General features: G+C 40.3%; 1 protein-coding gene across 11 annotated transcripts in view; it reads left to right on the forward strand.

Moving 5' to 3' along the window:
• SDCCAG8 (SHH signaling and ciliogenesis regulator SDCCAG8) overlaps positions 1 to 21733 on the forward strand; it is a 155702-nt gene that overhangs the window by 21970 nt on the left and 111999 nt on the right. For all 11 annotated transcript variants that reach the window (XR_012158166.2, XM_073338251.2, XM_073338253.2 and 8 more), the window contains 6 exons: positions 909 to 1034; positions 1259 to 1399; positions 4203 to 4267; positions 6592 to 6780; positions 9581 to 9719; positions 15900 to 16052. Coding sequence is in view for 10 of the 11 variants with exons in the window: in XM_073338251.2 (XP_073194352.1) it covers positions 909 to 1034; positions 1259 to 1399; positions 4203 to 4267; positions 6592 to 6780; positions 9581 to 9719; positions 15900 to 16052 (813 nt within the window). In the remaining variant the exon portion in view is untranslated. The remainder of the gene's footprint in view (positions 1 to 908; positions 1035 to 1258; positions 1400 to 4202; positions 4268 to 6591; positions 6781 to 9580; positions 9720 to 15899; positions 16053 to 21733) is intronic.

The raw sequence follows: 21733 nt of genomic DNA on the forward strand, positions 1-21733 counted from the left end.
ATACAGTATATGCAAAAATTTTACATGAAACTTTTTGTTACTGAAAAAGGCAAATTTGGAACAACCAAAACATTTCACAAATTTGTGTTGAATTGGTGCAACTGGTGATTATTATTTTTTTGGTTTTGGCCAAAATGGTTTTTTAAAAAAAAATTAGAAATGTCAAAACAAACACAGTTTTTTAAAATTATCAAAACAAAATATTTCAATTTTGGGTGGGCTACATTCACCAGGAGATTTAGGCCACATTCACAAAAACAGATGGGGAGGTGGTGGGTGGGAATTGACTCAAGTTAAAATCCCCACTTTGTACAAAATGTTTGAATAGTCATTGGGTCAGAGAGAGAGACGATAGGCCAGTGGTTAGGGAACTCGCCTGGGACACCTTGGTTCCAGTCTCTGCTCCAATTAATATATCAGTGTTTAAACCAAGTAGAACAGCTTCGACAGGAGAGATTGAGAGAGGCTCACCCCAGAATAGCCCCATAGCCTGGTGGTTAGTTTACTCACCTGGAAAGAAGTAACCTGGGCTCAAATCCCTGCTCCAGAGCAGCAATTCAAACCTGGGTTTTCCATGTCTCAGGTGAGAACCCTCACCACTGGGCTATTAGATATAAGAGGGGACGTTGCTGCCTCCTCTGTTTTTTGTGACTGTAGCCATTCATTTCCTTTGCTGTTATTAAAAATACCTGAAGCTGTTCATTTTGGGCTGAGTGAAACATTTTGTTTGATCTGAAAAAGTATTTTGGTTCAACCCAAACTGAATCTTTTTCAATTTTTTGGAACTGCAAGCAAATAAAAAAAATCAGTTATTTATGCAACTCTGCTTGTGACATCAAGATGTATTTAAATAGTCATAGCTGTATCTAGGAGTTGTCTATGTACAGTATTTGTATTCGGTTTCCTAGGAGGAGTTGTCTGGGATGAAAGATCGGATACGAGTAGTTGTGCTGGAAAATGAGAAACTCCATGAGGAAATGAAATCTCTAACTGTAGAGCAGACGTTGAGAGAACAAACTCTTTTGGATGCTTCAGTAAGTTTGATATTTTTTTATTAAGGGTCGGTAAACTGGTTCATTTGAAATAAAAACTGTCCAAACTGTCACTCTGTTCTCAAACTAAACCTTAGGCAAACCTTTATGAAAATTTGAAAAATGCTGGATTAGAGATTCTAACATTATATAACATTCGCAGTAGTTAATATTTTTACTTAAACAGCTATGTGATTAAATTCTGAAGCATTACCATTGTATTTCAGGCAAATGCTCGGAACTCCTGGACTGTAGGAGGTGATGACTCTTATTTATGTCAACCTGTGAAGTCCTCACCATCACATAATAAAGAACAGGTCTTGGCCACAACAGCCACTGCAGAAACAGAAAAATGGCAGTTAGAATTGGTTGGTATTGAAATAATTTCTTTGCGGTGTCATATCATGGCTAAAGATTTTAGCGCTTCTCTTTCTTGGTGGCATTTTTTAGGATTAATTTCTTGAGAGTTTTGGAGGAGGAGATTTGATTGATTGAACCCCTAGTCTTTTGAGGTCAATATCTATCCCTTGAAGCGCATGTTCTTAGTGTCCTAAGATAATTAATTTTATTGTCCCTTTAGACAGTGGTGATAGGTAGGCTGTTTTGTGTAAATCTCAGCATGTCAAGGTGGAGCTGGGGTAGACGGCACATGTCTGGTATAGCGCGGCAGTACACAGCGTTGTGGAGATTCTAGACAATACTGATGGCTGTAGGCAGCTGAGAGCTGGCAGCCGTCTGGTACTGTGGGTCGCTGCAGTCTCCGGAGCAGCCCAACATCCAGATGGTGCTAAATTGGCTTCATCTCTTCTTAATCCCCATCCCTTGGGTTGCAATTTCTGTGTTGTGCCTCTCAGAGATGCAGCACAGAAGACCCACAGTATCTTGGAGATACTCCATTTGGGAGAGTCCTCACCCTGTCATCTCAACTTGACAATGTATTTTTCACTTCCTAACCTAAACTGGTGGTGGTGTATTGCTGTCACTGCTATTTACTTCATTCTACCTAACTGTGTGTGTATGAACTATGTAGTTTTAAAGGAGATTTGGGTGCTTCAAGATTATTATTCCTAATCACTCATTTATGACAAGAAAATACTATATATAAAAGATTATTTTCATTGATGCCTCTGCCTGCAAAGCCAGAAATCTTTGTGATGACATCTAAGCTCCCAGCATCTTAAATCCTGTGACAGTTCAAGTCTCCATAGTAGTTGCCTCTTTTCTTTCCTCTTATTTGCCCATTTGTGACATTTTTGTGTATTGGTTGATCATTCATGGTGAAAGAAACGAGAAATTCTGTGTAAGGGATTGCTATGGCCCCACATCACCATGCCGTTTAACCACTGCTAGGACATTTGAAGCTATTTAACCACTGCAAGTACATCTTTTTCATGTTCAGCATTTTAGAAAGCAATAGGACTAAATACTGAATAACTCATGTTGTGGTAATGAGAGAGTTTACCAGGTTCTTCATAATGGCCCCAAATCTTCTCTATTTAGGAGTATTTCTGTTGACTTCTGTGGGAGCAAAGGCAGGCCTGTCATAGGGTGATTGGCCCCTTTAAGGGAAAATGGGGTCTCAGCTCTAAACTTGACAAGATCAGGTCACTTTCCCAGGTGGGTAATAATGGATGAGAACATGGGATGAACTCAGGCCAGGCATGGTGAGCTAAGGTAGGAAGGGACAAACTCCTGGGGAAAGGCAGTTCAATTGGGCGCTAAGACAGGGGGGAGTGTCAGGACAGAAGTCCTGGGAAGGTGTATCTGGCCTGAGATGAGTGCTGCAGGTAATAAAGGGACTGTTTGAACTGAACCCTGCTTCGGAGTCTCCTGAGTCAGGAGAAGGAGTCAGGAGGAGGAGTTGGGGCCTGGAGGGCTAGTGTGTGGAAGGACTAAAAAAAATTGACCCTAGAAGGGGAGTGTTTTTAATTACCAGTGGATTATGGAGTTTTTACGGGGCCCTGAATAGAAGGGGAAATGAAGGCAGGCTGCTGCCCCAGGCCACAAACAGGCACTTTGACAGTGGCTCACCCTGTTATGAGGCCCGATTGGTCAGATCATCAACCTGTATAAACCATGGTAGCTCAACTGAAATCAATGGCTCTGTGGCAATTTACACTAGCTTAGGATATGGCTCGATGTGTAGAAATAAGTAAGCATCAGTGTGAGAGTTCATTATCTAAGCTTTTTGAAAAGAAGAGTGTCAAGATTCCTTCCCCACTCTGAACTCTAGGGTACAGATGTGGGGACCTGCATGAAAACCTCCTAAGCTTACTTTTACCGGCTTAGGTTAAAACTTCCCCAAGGTACAGACTATTTTACCCTTGGTCTTGGACTTCCACTGCCACCACCAAACTTTATCTGGGTTCCTGAAAAAACGTAGTTTGGAAACGTCTTTCCCCCCAAAATCCTCCCAACCTTTGCACCCCACTTCCTGGGGAAGGTTTGGTAAAAATCCTCACCAATTTGCATAGGTGACCACAGACCCAAACCCTTGGATCTTAGAACAATGAAAAAGCGTTTTCAGTTTTCTTACAAGAAGACTTTTAATAGAAGTAAAAAAAAGAATCACCTCTGTAAAATCAGGATGGTGAATACCTTACAGGGTAATTAGATTCAAAATATAGAGAATCCCTCTAGGCAAAACCTTAAGTTACAAAAAAGACACACAGACAGGAATATTCATTCTATTCAGCACAGCTATTTTCTCAGCCATTTAAAGAAATCATAATCTAACACATACCTAGCTAGATTACTTACTAAGTTCTAAGACTCCATTCCTTTTCTGTCCCCGGCAAAAGCATCACACAGACAGACACAGACCCTTTGTTTTTTCTCCCTCCTCCCAGCTTTTGAAAGCATCTTGTCTCCTCATTGGTCATTTTGGTCAGGTGCCAGCGAGGTTACCTTTAGCTTCTTAACCCTTTACAGGTGAGAGGATTTTTCCTCTGGCCAGGAGGGATTTTAAAGGGGTTTACCCTTCCCTTTATATTTATGACAAAGAGTAAGGAAAGTTAGTTCTGAAACCAATGGTTTGGGTTGAAAATTTTTGATCTTCAGGGGCAATTAGTGAATATAGCAAATTTTTGGATTTATCTATAAAGCGCTAAGAGGAGATAATTGTGAGGAAAGAGGAAGATTCATACCGTTTTCTTTCATCTTTTTTTAAAGGAGAAACTAAAACTTCTTTATCAAGAAAGGACTGATACACTTGAAGCTCAAGTACGGTCTCTAAGGTAAATTGAAATGGCCATTTTTTTCTTTAAATAATTTGTAAATAACACAAGTGTTTTCAATGGTTTGCACTCTTGTTGAAAATGAAATTTAAAAAAGTAATCAGGCACATGTGACAATTAAACATTTACATTTTCTAATATAAACAGTTCTTTCTGAAATATAATTAAAAACACGATTTTAAAACAAGTTAATTACATGACACTTATGGAAAAGATTTGTCAAATTTAATAAGGATAAAGCCAATATTAAAAAATCATATAGAGATTTACTAGAGAATAGGATCCTTTCTTTAGACTTTCTGGCTTTTGTAGCATAGTTCTCTTGAAGAAATAAAACTCTGTTCAAATTTTGTAAGCTGATAAAAAAAATAAAAATAAATGTGTAGAAAAGTTATACATTTTCTATTAAATTCGATAGGGCTATCCCATAATAGAAATCTTATGCCACAAGTTTCAGATCTTAAATGGATTGTGTCAATTAACTTAATCCACAGAATTAAAATGTGGTCTCTTTAGAAAGTGTCTTACTGGTAAAGAGGCTAAATTTAAATATACACCCTGCAATGCTGGAAACCTGAATGTAGGACATAGGAAAGGGACTTTCTCAGTCATTAAGTCCAGGCACCTGCTATAGAACAGCTTGATAAATTTATGAACGGGGCTACCTATCTTAGAACTAGTTAGGGTGTTTGCCCCGCTACTGCTGTTGTGGGGGGCTGTTCAAGAACCTCACACTTCTGATGGTCAGAAATCGTCCTCTAATGGCCAGTTTATACCCACTTTTTGTTTCACACCATTGTCTTTTAGCTTAAACAGCTCTTATCCCTCCTTGTTGGTTACCCCTCCAATGTATTTATAGAGAATAATCCTATCTACTGTCAGCCTTCTTTTTGCTAGGCTAAACAAATAAAGCTCTTCCAGTTCCTTTCATCACATAGGTCCTTCATTTCCCTGATCATCCTGGTAGTCCTTATCTGCCTCTGCTCCAGTTTGAATGAATCTTTCTTGAAGATGGGTGACCAGAATTGTATACAGTATTCCAGATGAGTTCGTATCAGTGCCTTGTACAATGGCATTAATACTTCTCTACCTCTACTGGAAATAACTCACCTAATACATCCTAGGATCAGATTTTTTTTTTTTTTTTTTTTATGACTGAATCACATTAGTGGCTCCTAATCATCCTGTGATCGACTAATACATCCCCAGGTCTGTCTTCTCCTCTGTTGTTTCCAAACGATGAGCCCCCCAGCTTATAGCAGAGCCCCCCAGCTTATAGCAGAAATGCTTATTAGTCATTAAGTGCATGACCTTAGTACAGTACTATTAAATTTCACCACATTCTATTACTCCTCCTCCAGGAGTACTAGTAGTATGCAACCAATTCTTCCTGTATAGTATTCTGATCCTCCTCTATATTGACGATGCCTCCCAACTTTGCGTAATCAGCAAATTTAATTAGTACACTCCTTTCTGTGCCAAGGTCATTAATCGAAAATATTGAATCAGATCAGTCCCAAGACGGATCCTTGAGTGAACTACACTAGTAACATTCGTCCAGCTCAATAGTTCTCCTTTTCAGCACAACCCTTTGTCATTTCCACTTTAGCCAGTTCCTTGTTCACCTTACAATTCTTGTACTAATCCCCTTATTCTCCATCTTAAATGATGACTGAATAGTAAACGTAACAGCTAGTTGAGCTAGTACAGTGAATGATCTTGAAGTGCAAAACATGCACAAACACCAGAGTCAAAGATAAATCTGTTTTCAAATTCTTTGAAAGCTTCAGCCAGTGGAGAATGCAGCCACCTGCTTAATGATGATTCTCACTGGGGACTTGATCTTGCAAGGTGCTGAGGACACTGACCCTGCTTCAGCAAAGCACGCAAACATTTGCTTAACTGTATGTATATGAGTAGTTGCATTGAATTCTATGGGGCAATTCAAATGCTTAAAGTTAAGCATGAGCCTAAGTGCTTTGCTGGATCAGAGTCAGAGTGCTCAGCACCTTGTGGCATCAGGTCCAAGGATCATATGGCACCTTTCTCCTGTATTGGCACTTGTTGCAGATTAATTTCTAGGGGTGAGGCACAGGCAAGGAGGTGGTGACTGCGCCGCAGAGGAGAATAAAGACTAGCATATAGTCGCTTGCCTTCAGTGCAAGTGCGCACAGATTGACTGGGTCCCCCTTTGCATATTGGGATGTCCTTACAGTTGATGGGCTATGCACCTTGTCCCTCTAGTTATAACAGCTTTCTAGTTATTGAAATAAATGTAGAAACATTTATTTATTGCTTATAACAACATCATCTCTTAATTCTAGGAAAGACTTATCTGAATCTGAGAAGAATTGTGAAGATCTAAAAGGAAGATTAAAGCACCGAGATTCACTTATTGCAACAACTAATTCCAACAGGGTTGGTGGTCTTTGTCTGAAATGCGCACAACATGAGGCTGTTCTTTCTCAGACTCATTCCAATGTCCACATGCAGACCATTGAAAGGTTAACAAAGTAGGTTCATGGACATTTACTTTGTAATTAAAAGCTTGATTGCTTCTAATAGGGAATGCTAATTTTAATAGTGGTTTATTTTTAACATTTAACACAATAATACAGTATTTCTCAAAAATTGTGTGGTGGTTTTTTTTCTTCTTGTTCTTCTGTGATCACGTTGTAGTGCTGTAAGAAAATTCTGTTGGGTGTTCTGCTTAAAAATCAGTGGCAAATATAGGGTCAAATTCTGACCCTACAGAAGTTCCTAGGAGTTCTGCCTTTTGACTTCAATGGGAACAAGATTTCAATGGTGTTTTCTTACTATGATGTACAGTACCTGCAGATAGGTTTCCTTCAGGTGTTGTTTTAATACTCCATGCAACAGTTCTTTTTGATCTGTTTACAAGAATCTTTGGGAGCTGTAGAAAAGTTGAGCTACAAAAAACAGTGTGTGCATTTTCTCTTGTCTGTGTAAATAATATTGCAGGTCTGCTTTTTGCTGGTTTGTACTTTTAACCTGTCACTAGTCCAGGACTTAATATTTTGCTTCCTGCACCTCCAACTAGTGTACTTTTAAGGAAGTAATTCCATACATGGTGTCATAAATATAAAGGGAAGGGTAAACCCCTTTGAAATCCCTCCTGGCCAGGGGAAAGCTCCTCTCACCTGTAAAGGGTTAAGAAGCTAAAGGTAACCTCGCTGGCACCTGACCAAAATGACCAATGAGGAGACAAGATACTTTCAAAAGCTGGGAGGAGGGAGAGAAACAAAGGGTCTGTGTCTGTCTGTATGCTGGTTTCTGCCAGGGATAGACCAGGAATGGAGCCTTAGAACTTTTAGTAAGTAATCTAGCTAGGTATGTGTTAGATTATGATTTCTTTAAATGTCTGAGAAAAGAATTGTGCTGAATAGAATAACTATTTCTGTCTGTGTATCTTTTTTGTAACTTAAGGTTTTGCCTAGAGGGGTTCTCTATGTTTTTGAATCTAATTACCCTGTAAGATATCTACCATCCTGATTTTACAGGGGGGATTTCTTTATTTCTGTTTACTTCTATTTTTTATTAAAAGTCTTCTTGTAAAACACTGAATGCTTTTTCATTGTTCTCAGATCCAAGGGTTTGGGTCTGTGGTCACCTATGCAAATTGGTGAGGCTTTTTATCCAACATTTCCCAGGAAAAGGGGGGTGCAAGTGTTGGGAGGATTGTTCATTGTTCTTAAGATCCAAGGGTCTGGGTCTGTAGTCACCTAGGCAAATTGGTGAGGCTTTTTACCAAACCTTGTCCAGGAAGTGGGGTGCAGGGTTTTGGGAAGTATTTTGGGGGGAAAGACGCGTCCAAACAGCTCTTCCCCAGTAACCAGTATTAGTTTGGTGGTGGTAGCGGCCAGTCCAAGGACAACGGGTGGAATATTTTGTACCTTGGGGAAGTTTTGACCTAAGCTGGTAAAGATAAGCTTAGGAGGTTTTTCATGCAGGTCCCCACATCTGTACCCTAGAGTTCAGAGTGGGGGAGGAACCTTGACACATGGGTAAAAAGAAGGCAGCATTTTTATGGCGGTCTTTAAAAGAACAATTTGCAACTGTTTCTCTTTCTTTAATTAGGTTTAAATAATAAAAAAAATCTGTTCAAAATGCTAGGCACTCTAACATAATTTATAATACCACAAAATACTTGTTTAAAGAGGAACTCAGGTAGTTAACCAGTCAAATACAAAAATCTCCTCCCCTCCCCTCCATCAATCTGGGAAACATAAGCAGAGTATAAATAATACACTGTTGTCTTCCTGAGTTTGTGAATAGCTTGAAACAAGATATGTGGGCTGATCCAGTCATCTCAATTGGTTGTTAGATCTGAAACTTAGAGGTGACAATTTTAAGTCTGTGGACCAGATTCTTGGGCGATATAAATCGGTGTTGTTCCATTGAAATCTTGTCCAACAAAATTGACTGTTGCTCTGCTTTGCAGAAATATTTCAGCAGAAATATTTAGGCTAGGATTTTAAGAAACTAAAGGAAGCCTAAGTGCCCAAATCTCACTGAAAAAAATCAGTCAAATTTTGAGCACCGAACTCTCTTAGGCACCTTTGAAAAGATCAGTGTTTGCTACTGTGATTATTCCACAATCCAAACTGCCTCCTTCCGAGGTGTCAAAAGAGCCAGCTGCCAAAACCTGTAGCTGCACCTAAGACTTCTTCTGTATATTAGCAATATAAAGCTCTTATGCATATCAAAAACTGAAAATGTGGAGATGATAACCTACATTTCTTTCTTTAAATAAAGAAGTGATGGAGATACAGAATCCAGAAATCTTTTAGCAGAATTTAGGTCCAATTTGCTGCAGAGTACAAATGGCTTTAGATATATATTAGTTATCTGTGATACTAATATGATTCAGTGCAGTTTTCCTTTAAATATAATGCAGAAAAATGTATTCTTAATGATTCATTATCAGTATTGTCCCATTTTGCCTTGCCCTATGTTTTTTCTGAAGCTTGTCATTGACCTTGTACCTTGCTTTTTTTTTTTTTTTTTTTTTAAAACAAGGTCATACTTGTACTATTTAGCTTGGATAAATTCCTGACAAGAACCCTGCCATCATTATTGGCAGCTTCACTAACAACCCACTGCTTTTAAGGACAGGAGGTCATCCTACACATTATGCTTTAGTATGTGCTGAGCTGGCGCTACTCTGTCTTTAAAACTTAATACATATTAATGCAGATTTTTGTCTTACTTTACTTATGATGCTGCTTTTTTCAGTCCATTAATGTTTTATGTTTCTTGTCTCTGTATTTTTTTTTTTTTTTGTTCATGCAGAGAAAGAGATGACTTAATGGGTGCACTTGTTTCAGTAAGAAGGAACCTGAGTGAGATGCAACAAAGGGAATCTAGTGCTTATGAACAAGTGAAACAAGCTGTGCAAATGACAGAAGAAGCCAATTTAGAAAAAATGAAGGTAAATTTAGTAAGACGATGGTATAGTTCTTCAGTATTCTTAACTGTCTTAAATGTTAATTAGATTTGTTTCCACATCAAGACAATAAGGCCCCTAGGCTGTAAAACACTATTTCATACCCAAATCATGTAGCTGTCTTGAAGTAAAGGCTCATTTAAAGCGTTTGATATGATGATGGTCTTCATAAGACCGTTTAAGAGAAATAGCATGATCCTGGAGAGGAAACATTCTTAATGATCCGACTACAGAACTTGACTTTTTGAGTTCTAATTCAGGTTCTTAGACTGATATGCATTGTGGCCTCAGGCAAATAACTTAATCTCTCTGAGTATGTCTACACTGTAATAACATTTCTGCGATTGGCCTGGGTCAGCTGACTTGGGCTCATGGAGATCGGGCTGCGGGACTAAAAATTGCAGCATAAATGTTTGGTCTGGACCCCAGGTTCTGAGATCTTTGAGTCTGGGCATTAATTGTTTTAAAATGCACATAAGTGTGTGAAGATGTAAAATGATATATAAAAGTGATGTATGTGTTTGGGCACTGTAAAATTATTATGGTAAAATCAAATGTTTAATCTAGTGCTTAGGTTAAAACTAATTACTTTATATAGGTGTCAGCTTCAATTGATGTAGATTAAATTATCTTGATATGTAGTGCCATCTACTGTGTAATTAGAGAATTACTACTAAATCAGAATATTTTAATTAAGAAAGGACAAGATTAACATAATGCTCCCTCTGGGCATCAGTTGCTGGTATTATTTATGGGACACTATAAAAGTGCATGTGTTCTTTAAAAAGAATATTACCATAAAACTAGTTTCAGAGTTAATAGTGGGAAATGATGATGGGAGAGGGAAATACCACACATACTGAATCACTAGAGAAGTTGAAAGAAATAAAGCCCTCATTAACTGTTAGTAACCAGGAGCCAGACTTCCAAAGGTATCTACATGCCTGAAGATGGAGTTAGGCACCAAGGTGCTTTTGAAAATTCCACTAGGTGTGTATCTGCATCTTTAGGTGCCTAAATACCTTAGTATCAGATTTTCAAAATTGTTAATATATGTGTAGCAGGAATCGGTGACAGTCATTCATCAGTATGTGTAATGCCCTACTAGAGATCTAAACTGTTTATCAGTTTTGTTCCCTGCTCACAGAATTAAAATTTTACATGGATTATTGGTTTCCTTATTTGTGCATCTACAATATCATCTGTGATACATTATTCCCAGAGTTGCAATTGCATGTCTGTGGTTCTCAAGCTATGGAGCAGGCTTCCCAAGGGAGGCACGAGCTGTGTGTTTTAAGAGCTCTGGCTGTCAGCCCCAGGAGACTGATGCTCATGAAGAAGGGAAATGCACACCCAGAAGGTGGGGATAGAGGAGACAGCTGGAGCCCCGCCACGTAGTCTCTCCTTCCACCCTCTCCTTCACCGGGAGGCAGCTAGGGCTCCGGCTCTCCTTCCACCCCACCCCAATCCCTCACCTGGAAGCGGCAGGGTTCCAACTGTCAGCCCTGAGGTGGCGGCAGCAAGGCAGAAGTAAGGGTGGAAATGGGCTGCTAAGTCCACTGTGAAAAGAGATATTAACAAATATCACTTTTCATGTTGCCACCCTTCTGTGCTCCTCCTGGCGTGGTGCTGCCTTCAGAGCTGGGCACCTTCTCCACTCTGCCTTCAGAGCTGGGCACCTTCTCCACTCTGCCTTCAGAGCTGGGTGGTGGCATATGTACTTGCGGGGGAAGGGGGATGAACTACTACAGGCACAAAGAAGGGGGGCCTTATCAAATAGGTTTGAGAACCACTGGTGTATGTTAATGACCGGCTTCTGTCAAAGAGCGCAGAACATTGTTTTTGCTCCAACCACATATAAGATGACAAAAGTTAATTTTTCCTTGCCTTTATTTTCTGTCTGAAAATTTGCTTTTTATTTTAGTATCAAAATACAGAATATGTTCTCTACCAGATCATATTCAATTTAACATAGGTCAGAAATGTGGACTGTTTTGGTTAGGGCTGTCGATTAATTGCAGTTAACTCATGCGATAAACTTAAAAATTAAGTGGGATGAAAAAAATTAGTCAGTTTTAATCACACTATTAAACAATAGAATACAAATAGAAATTTATTACATATTTTAGATGTTTTTTCTACATTTTCATATATATTCTGTGTTGTAATTGAAATCAGTGTATATTTTTGATTATAAATATTTTCACTGTAAAAATGATAAAAGAAATAGTGTTTTTCAATTCTACCCATACAAGTACAAGCAATTTCTTTGTTGCGAAAGTGCAACTTACAAATGTAGATTTCTTTTTGTTACATAACTGGACTTAGAAACAAAGCAACATAAAACTTCAGAGCCTACAAGTCCACTTGGCCATACTTCTTGTTCAGCCAATCACTAAGACAAACAAGTTTGTTTACATTTACAGGAGATAATGCTGCCCTCTTCTTAATTACGATGTCACCAGAAAGTGAGAACAGGCATTTGCATGGCACTTCTGTAGCTGGCATTGCAAGGTATTTGTGCCAGATATGCTAAACATTTGTATGCCCCTTCATGCTTCGGCCACCATTCCAGAGGACATGCTTCTATGATTATGACGCTCATTTAAAAAAAAATAATGCATTCATTAAATTTGTGACTGAACTCGGGGAGAGAATTGTATGTCCCCTACTCTGTTTTACTTACATTCTGCCATATATTTCATGTTATAGCGGTCTCGGATGATGACCCAGCCCATCTTGTTCATTTTAAGAACACTTTCACTGCAGATCTGAGAAAACGCAAAGAAGATACCCATGTGAGATTTCTAAAGATAGCTACAGCACTCGACCCAAGTGATTTAAGAATCTGAAGTGCCTTCCAAAATCTGAGGGGGACGAGGTGTGGAGCATGTTTTCAGATGTCATAAAGAGCAACACTCTGATGCGGAAACTACAGAACCTGAAGAAAATCAACCTTCTGCTGGTGACATCTGACTCAGATAATGAAAATGATCATACATTGGTCTGCACTGCTTTGGATTGTTATTGAGCAGAACCCGTCATCAGCATGGACACGTCCCATGGAATGGTGCTTGAAGCATCAAGGGATATGAGAATCTTTAGTGCATCTGGCATGTAAACATTTTGCGACGCCGGCTACAATAGTGCCATGAGAACACCTGTTCTCACTTTCAGGTGACATTGTAAACAAGAAGCAGGTAACGTTATCTCCTTCCAATATAAACAAACTTGTTTGTCTGAGCGATTGGCTTAACAAGAAGTAGGACTGAGTGGACTTGCAGGCTCTAAAATTTTACATTGTTTTATTTTTGAATGCAGGTTTTTTGTACATAATTCTACATTTGTAAGTTCAACTTTCATGATAGAGATTGCACTACAGTACTTAGGTGAATTGAAAAATACTATTTTGGTTTTTTACAATGCATATATATAAATATAAAGTGAGCGCTACACTTTGTATTCTGTGCTGTATTTGAAAATGTAGAAAACATCCAAAAATGTTGAAATAAATGGTATTTTATTATTGTTTTAGTGCGATTAATCATGATTCATTTTTTTTAATCGCTTGACAGCCCTGATTTTGATATGAACCTTATAAGGCAAATCAGTAGAGATCTAGGTGAGAGAAGACTACAGTGGAACCTCAGAGTTTATGAACACCTTGGAAATGGAGATTGGTCGTAATTCTGAACAAAATGTTAGGGTTCTTTCAAAAGTTTACAATTGAACATTGACTTAGTAAAGTTCCAAAGCTGTATTATGCAGAAGAAAAATGCTGCTTTTAATCATCTTAGTTTTAATGAAACAGGCACAGAAACAGTTTCCTTACCTTGTCAAGTCTTTTTTTTTTTAAACTTTCCTTTTATTTTTTTAGTAGTTTAACGCAATACTGTATTGTATTTGCATTTTTTTTTGTTATTGTTTCTGCAGCTGCCTGATTGCATACTTCCAGTTCCAAGTGAGGTGTGTGGTTGACAGATCAGTTTGTAATTCTGAGGTTCTACTGTAATGAAATCTGACCACACATTATGTGCGTGATGGTCTAATGAAAAGAAAGTAACTAAATGCATGGTATGTTCCCTGTGCAGTCTTCACTGCTACTTGCATGGACTTCCACATGTGCATGGGAACTACCTGTGACAGCAGCATGGGTACTGCTACAGAGGTTGGCCCATACTCCCAACCCGATACCCACTGTCATATGTACACACTGCTAGCTTTCTGCCCCTTTATGTAAAAAACAAACATTTTCTTTCTCTTTTTTTTTTTCCCGCCCCCAGCTACGTGAATGCAAATTATTTTGGGTACTGTACCACCCAGTCCTGTTTCTTTCATAGGGCCAAGTCCTATTTTTTCTTTGGCAAGTCTCATTGAATCCAGTGGGAGTATTCATGTGGGCGACTTGCCTTTGTAGGCCAAAACTATTAAGATAACTGTCAGTGATGTCCGGTTTGTGAAAGGCACAGGTGTTAGGTTCTCAGTCTTTGGAAACATTTAGCATTTCTGTTGCTTATGGCCTCTTGCCCTGTTAGTTTTATTTATTCTTAACAGGGCAAAGATAATCTTTCAATGTTAAAGCAAACCTGAGAGATGGATTTTAAACATAGAATTGAAGTGAGCTACTAATCAGGGAAGCAGGGGATTTGTCAAGTACAAATTTCTTCTTGCAACATATTTTAGTCCCTTTGTTTTTATTTTGCTTTTACGGCCCTGTCTCTCTCACTCAAATGGTGAAGAAGCTGTAGAGAAAGAAGTTACTGATGCTTGAGATTTAGAGCTGCCCAAGGCTCCGATTTCTATAGAAAGTGGTGGTGGTGATAGCATTAATTAATTTAATCTCAGATAACTGTTTTCTAAATGTGGGATAGATACTACCAGAGGTCTCGCATTAGATATAGTGGGAGTGTGGAAGACTCAGCCCGACTCCTCTTTAAAGATAATTAAATGGTGTAGTTTTTCCTCCCCCCTCCAGCACATGGGGAACATATTGGATGGAGGGTTTTTTTCCCTCTTACTCATAGACTCCTTTGAAAATCTAATTTAAAAGGCAAAGGAAATAAAATCCATTTAGGGCTTCTAGATTCCTTGAAGTAGGATATAAAAAAGCTGAAGAAAGAATGTTAGTGAAACAAGACCTAGTTTAATCAAAGCCAAAATGCTTTTTCAGGGTGCCTTGAATATCTTAATTTAGCTGAAAGAGGACCAATCTATGAATAAATGAGACCAATTTAAAATAATCTTTTCTTACTCCATTGCTGGAAGGACTTAATCACAAAATGTAGATTTTTCTGATTGGGTTTTGTTTATACAGTACCTTCTCTGAAGCATCATGTCTGTGCTTGCTGTGCAAAATCCTGCTGTCCATCATCTCTGGACAGCTCAGTTTGGATGAGAGAAACAGTTCCTTGCTGCCTGCTTACGACTTGCTCTTCAGTCAGTTAAGCCAGAATTTTAATCAGCATATACATCCTGAAGCTGGAATTACAATAAATGGCCTCCTTACTCCTTATTTGAGAAATCTGAATGTCAGCCTTTTCAGCCCTTTACTTTGCCAAATTACTTCTGTGACTCTACTTGGCCTTTAGTACCCAATACTTCACTATAGGAAGAGAGTAGACCACTGTAATGGACTGTCCCGTCGTACAGTATGGAATGCAACTACAGATTATTGGTGTCTACAAGGAACCAAATATTGGCAGAAAGTTTTCCTTGACAATCTTGGGTGAAATGCACACAGAATTCTTAAGCACTGGTATATCAGGAACAGACTTTTGAGAGAGGGACAGACATCTATAAAACACAAATTACTCTGGAAAATCCCATCAACTTTATTATGGGTTCTAAACACAATTGAGATGACTATTTTCTTGTTGGACAACCAAGTTGTCCTTGGACACGTAGTCTTTTAAAGATCGTGTGTGTAATCTCATTTTGTCAATCCTGTTGTTGTTGGTTTTTTTTTTTGGTATGCCAATACACATATAGAGGCATCTGTGCACAGCTATGAAACTGTTCTAATAGCCAATTAGTTCTTCTGAAAGCATTAGACTAGAATGTCAGGCTTGTTCTACTTAATGCCTCACTTTAGAGGAATGTTTATTTCTTGTCCGAAGTCTAAATAATGGAATGCATTCTAAATTTCATAATATATTATTTCCAAAGGCTCTAGTCCAGTGTGAACAGCTGAAAAGTGAGATGGAAAGACAGAAGGATCGCCTTGAAAGGGAGCTAATTGCCCAGCTAGATAAGAGGACTGGTGAAAAAGAAGCCCTGCGAGGAGAAATGAAGAAAGAAAGAGAGGACTTGGCATCAACGGTAATACTAGTAATTTTTTTTTTCATCCATATGTGGCTAAGGAACATGCAGTGGTTTTATTGCAATAAGTTAGATACAGTAAAACTACTGTATGGATTTGTGAACCCAGTAAACAAACTTATTTCTGACTCAGCATATATTCATACGCTTCTTTGCATCAAGACCTTAAAAAGCAATACAGCACATTACAGGTTATTTTAATCTCTATGGAATAATAACTTTCCCCTCTCCCCCCCAAAAAAATAATCAGGTTAAAAATATCGAACCAAATGAAATGTAACTGAATTATTAGAAGTACAGTTTGCATATGTTGTGAAAACAGTACAACTGCCAGATTCTCAGACTGACACTGTTGAGTCTTCACAGCAATAATCCTGCAAGCCCAACCTAAAATCTGAAAACCAAGTTGCCCCTAACACCATTACCTGGACTAAAACTTTGGTGACGGGAATTTAGCTGTTGATGGTACACAAGAAGTTTGCCTGAATTGGGACTGAGTGAAAACAGAGTAAGCACTCCAGGATTTAAAGTCTTTAAACCATGATTTGAGGACTTCAATAAGCTCAGACATAGGTGAGAGATTTATTGCAGGAGTGGGTGGGTGAGAGATTCTGTGGCCTGCATTGTGCAGGAGGTCAGACTAGCTGATCATAATGGTCCCTTTTGATCTTAATATCTATGTATCTATGATTGTTTAAGACAGGGGTTTATCTTTTGCAAGTAGTACATATTAGATTTCACTGTGTAATTATGGCTGTACTTTAGAACCACAGAGTATACACTCAGGACTGTCGAGAGAAATTTGGGGTCCCAGTATATCATCTCACTTGGGACCCCCCCTCCTTCCATTTTACCCCAGTTACAGATGTTTTGGGAGCTTCTCTGAGCTCAGGGCCCTGGTACAATTGTTCCCCGTTTCCTCCCCTCATCAGCACTGTATGCATTCCAGCATAAAAATTGCCTTATAAACAAGAACTTTGTAATTTTCACTGTTACTGAAACTTAGCTTCTCGTGGCACTGTGTGTTGTCTTATTTAACTGATTCCTGCTCCGAGGACTTGCAGTCGTCTTAATATCTTGTTTTAGGCAAGCATGGCACTTCACAAATATATTATAATAATACTGTGATTTTATAGTTGGTAATTAGCATTAGCGTTAGTTGCTGGGTGTCTTTAGTCTTGAGTCTGGTACAAAAATTATTATACATTTGTACTAGTGATAACTGAAATTAAGTACCAGGAAAATACCTTATTTGTACTATGCATTAAATTGATCTTCTCTTGAATTTGTTGTATTACTTCCCTAACAAGTGATTTGTTAGAGGAACAATCTGGCATGAGTCCATAAATCAGGTGGATATATAATGGCTGAAGTGTAGTTGTGAATACATAACCTTCTAGGTCCAGCTTTTGACTTCCTATAACGTTAACCTAGAACTGTCAGGCCCTATTATTTCCACTTACATTAGGCAGCTTCAGGGCTAAACAGCTCAAGGGCAAACAGCTTTGTTTTATTGTTACAATGTTTTTTATCATTCAGCAAAATATTAATTCAACTATATTGTTTGAAAAAATGAAATTGTAATTTTTGAACATACTGAGTTGGCTTTTGTTTACTGCTACACTGCATCTGCTTTGAGCTACAGGGGTGAGATTTTTGCCTCAGTTTAGAAATAAAATTTGAGTATATCTATAGTGACAGGGTAAGTTTCTGTAACTGTTTCTCTCTTGGGCATAAGATGGTTCCCCTTGCTACCAGTTGGTCAAAATCAGAGTCTAAGTGATAGGTAAGTAGATGTTATCTAGGCTGCAGGAATAGAGAACCTGTTGCTGCTTCTTTGAGTAGATGCAGCTGTGTATTCCACTTAGGTGTGTGCATGCCCTGCGCATTAGAGCTGGTGAATTTTGCCTAGAAGTATCATACAGGGGTGGCATTGTGCCTCGTGGCCATAGACCCTCCCCTTACTACATGAGGCAGTGCCATCCTGAGCCCCCTCAGTTCCTTGTGACTGCCCATGGCTGGAGTTGGAGAACTGGGTAATCTTAACCTCACAAACTCTCACTAGTTTAGTGTTGTTGTTTTTTTTCTTGTTGTGTGTAGTTAGTTAGTACACTTAGTATTAGTTAGATTAATGTTAGTTGTATTAACCTCACAGGGGTTTAAATATTGTCTGTCATGTGAGGGGAACAATCCCCAACAACAATTCCCGCATGCAATGCTTGTTGTGCTTGAGTGAGGCCCATGTCGAGGAACAGTGTTCAATCTGTAGATTGTTCGTGAAATGGACTCGGGTGGCTAGGGACCCTTGCCTAAAGCAGCACCTGCTTGAATAGGCCATGAGGCCTCCTATAGCACCGAGGCCCTCCATTGGATTGCAGGTTCCCCTCAGGTTCCTAGAGTGCTGCTGCTTTGCACTCCGGAGTGTGCACCTCTCCAAAGAGATGGAAGAACATCCCCCGTCTAGTGTGCTGAGAAAAAGGTCACACAAGACCAATCAAGACCTTTCTAGGTCTTGTGGGTACTCTTCCCCCTACCCCAGGAAGACCTTGGACTGGCACAGGGTTCATGGGGGTGCCTTTAACCATTACCCAGTACTGAGTAGGGAGGTTAGAGACCCTGTGCCGTCGACTCTGGTTCTGGCCCCACAGTGTTCGTTGAGTCTGGTACTGATGAGGGTGATGCCAGCATTGACTTATTTCTATCAGTGGCATGCCAGGTGGCTACAGACCATCTCTGCCGTTCCATCCCTATATCTCCTTTGGTCCAGGACTTTGCCAGGGCTGCATCATTTACAGCCCCATTGGGTGAATGGGCCGCTGAAGCCTTAGGTCCATTGGCACTACACTCTGATGTTCCCCTTCCATGGTTTGCAGAGCAAGACTTGTACTGGGCTCAGTGCAAGGGACCTTGCCCCAGGGAAACTCCTTGGCACTGTTGCAGTCAGCACTACCAATAGACTCATGGACTTCAAGGCCAGAAGGGACCACCTTGATCATCTAATCTGACCTGCATATTTCAGGCAACAGAACCTCACCCAGCCACTCCTGTAATAGACCCATAACCTGTGGCTGAGTTACTGAAGTCCTCAAATCATGATTTAAAGACTTTTTGAGTTAGAGAATTCATCATTTATACTAATTTAAACCTGCAAGTGACCAGTGCCCCATGCTGCAGAGGTAGGCGAAAAACCTTCAGGGTCTTTGCCAATGTGACTCGGGGGAAAATGTCTTTCTGACTCCAAATACTGCAGTCAGTTAGACCCTGAGCATGTGGGCAAGACCCACCAGCCAGACATCCAGGAAAGAATGTCACTGTGGCAGCTCAAATTCAGCACCATCTGCTGCTTCAGCAACCCTGATGACTTTGGGGTTGACGCTGCTTCCAGCACCAGTGTATTTGGTGCCAACAGTACCACTTTTACCATCGGTGCTGGTCCCTGGCTCATTCTGGGTGATGGATGAGTCAGACTGGTTACTTGCTCCTCAGGAGTGGCTCTACCTTTATCCCCAGAATCCCAAAGCTCCTCAGTATTGAGGTTGGGATCTTCCTTCCCCTGCTCTCTATCACACGACTCACATCGGGGAGTATTTATGGAGATTGGCATTCATCTCACAGTCACGAGTGGGGCCCCTGGCCACCAATGCCCTATCCTTATCAGTGACCTCCATGGAATCTGTGAGACACTTCTCAATCACAGAGGTTGCACTTCTCAGCTCACTCTAAGGTGAGGTCACCGGGCAGATCAGTGGTGGGAGCTGTTGACCCACTGCAGGTTCAGGTACCAGTGAGCCTTCCCTGTGCGGAATCCATGGAGCTGCCCCTTTCAGCTCCACCAGTCCAGTTAACCACCTACTCTTCATTCCAGGATGATGCAGCAGTGTGTGGCTCTTTCTGTGCTCCAATAGCAAAGGATTTTAAGGCCCATCAGGACCTTTTGCAGAATGTGGCTGCTTCCTGGACATTCAATTGGAGGGGAGGGATAGCTCAGTGGTTTGAGCATTGGCCTGCTAAACTCAGGGTTGTGAGTTCAATCCTTGAGGGGGCCATTTAGGGATCTAAGGCAAAACTTGGGGATTGGCCCTGCTTTGAGCAGGGGGTTGGACTAGATGATCTCCTGAGGTCCCTTCCAAACCTGATATCCTATGATTCTAAGTGGAGTTTCTTCAGGAGAACATCCATAAGTTAATGCATATCCTAAAGCTGTCTGCTCCTGGGAGAGTAGTCCTCCCTATCAACAATGCACCCTAGACCACACTGGCTTCAGTACCACCACCTGCAAAGCATATGGAGAAATGCTATTTTGTCCCAGTGTAGGACGGCTTTTACTCCCATCTGCCCCCAAATTCCCTAGTCGTAACCGCAGTGAACAATAGAGATGTCAGGGCAGGTTTAAGATCACTCCTAAGGATAAGGTCTCCAAAAGGACAGATTTACTAGGTAGCTTTCCTGTGTTCTTTTCCTCCGATCCCAATCATTCCACAGCTCATCCTCAAACTGAAAGTGGATTGCGCCAGCCTCATCCTTGCTGCCCCAGCATGGCTGAGGGTAGTGCTGGTTTTCTGACATTCTCATGCTGTCAATTCAGCTTCCCATATCCCTTCCTTTCCATCCCAACCTGTTTACACAGATTCACAGTCACAGTCTGCATTGTGCATTCACTTCCCTACATCTCACAGCATTGCTGCTCCGTGATTGAACAAGGAGGAAGAGCAATGTTCAGCAGCTGTTCAACAGGTCCTACAAAGCCCTTTATCAGAATGTCCTATTCGGCAACGTGGAAGCATTTTTCAGTGTGGTCTTTGGCCCATGGAGTTCAGCCAGTATACTAGGTATCTTGAAGTATTTACTGCATCTTCAGTCGTTGGGCCTTAGGCGTAGCTCATTTGAGGACGCATCTAGTGGTGATCTTAGCCTTTCATCCATTTATGGAAAATCGGTGTTTCCGCTGCCATGGTGGTGAAATTCTTGAAAGGAATCCTTAGTTTCCATCCACTGGAGCGGGAACCGGTTCCCTTGTGGGACCTTAACACTGTTAGAGCAGCTATCTAGGGATCTCCATTCGAGCCTCTGGCATCTTGCCCCTTTCCTCTCCCTTATGTCAAAAATTTGCATTCCTCATGGCGATAACATCTGCAAGGAGTGTGTGAGGGTTGCAGGCTTTGCTGGCAGAGCCTTCTTACAGTTCTCCAAAGACTGTGACGTTGTAGCCGCAACTGAAATTTGTGTGTAAAGGGATCTCTGTTTCATTTAAACCAGGTGGTATGCTTGCCTGTAAGTTTTTTTGTTTTGTTTTTTCCCTAAGCCACATTAATCTCCAGAGGAGGAGCTTTTTCACATATTGAACATCAGACAATGTCTGGCCTTTTATCTGGACAGGACTAAACCCCATATGAAGGGATGGGCAGTCTCCTTTCAGATGATCTGTAAGTGGGTAACTTCCTACATCAAAGCTGCATACAAAACCACTTTGGCCACAGCCCCTCTTTGGGTGCAAGCTCATTCTATTAGAGTGCAAGCTAAATCAGTAGTGTTCTTAAGTGACATCTGCATAATGGATATTTGCAGGGCTGCCACTTGGTTGTCGATACAAGTTTACAAACCATTGCTCCATTACCACGGTATCCAGAGCAGATGCAGACTTTGGGAAGGTGGTTTTACATTCCTTGTTTAAATAGGCTGTG

Source organism: Lepidochelys kempii, chromosome 3 (genome assembly GCF_965140285.1).
Source record: "Lepidochelys kempii isolate rLepKem1 chromosome 3, rLepKem1.hap1, whole genome shotgun sequence".
Lineage (NCBI taxonomy): Eukaryota > Metazoa > Chordata > Testudines > Cheloniidae > Lepidochelys > Lepidochelys kempii.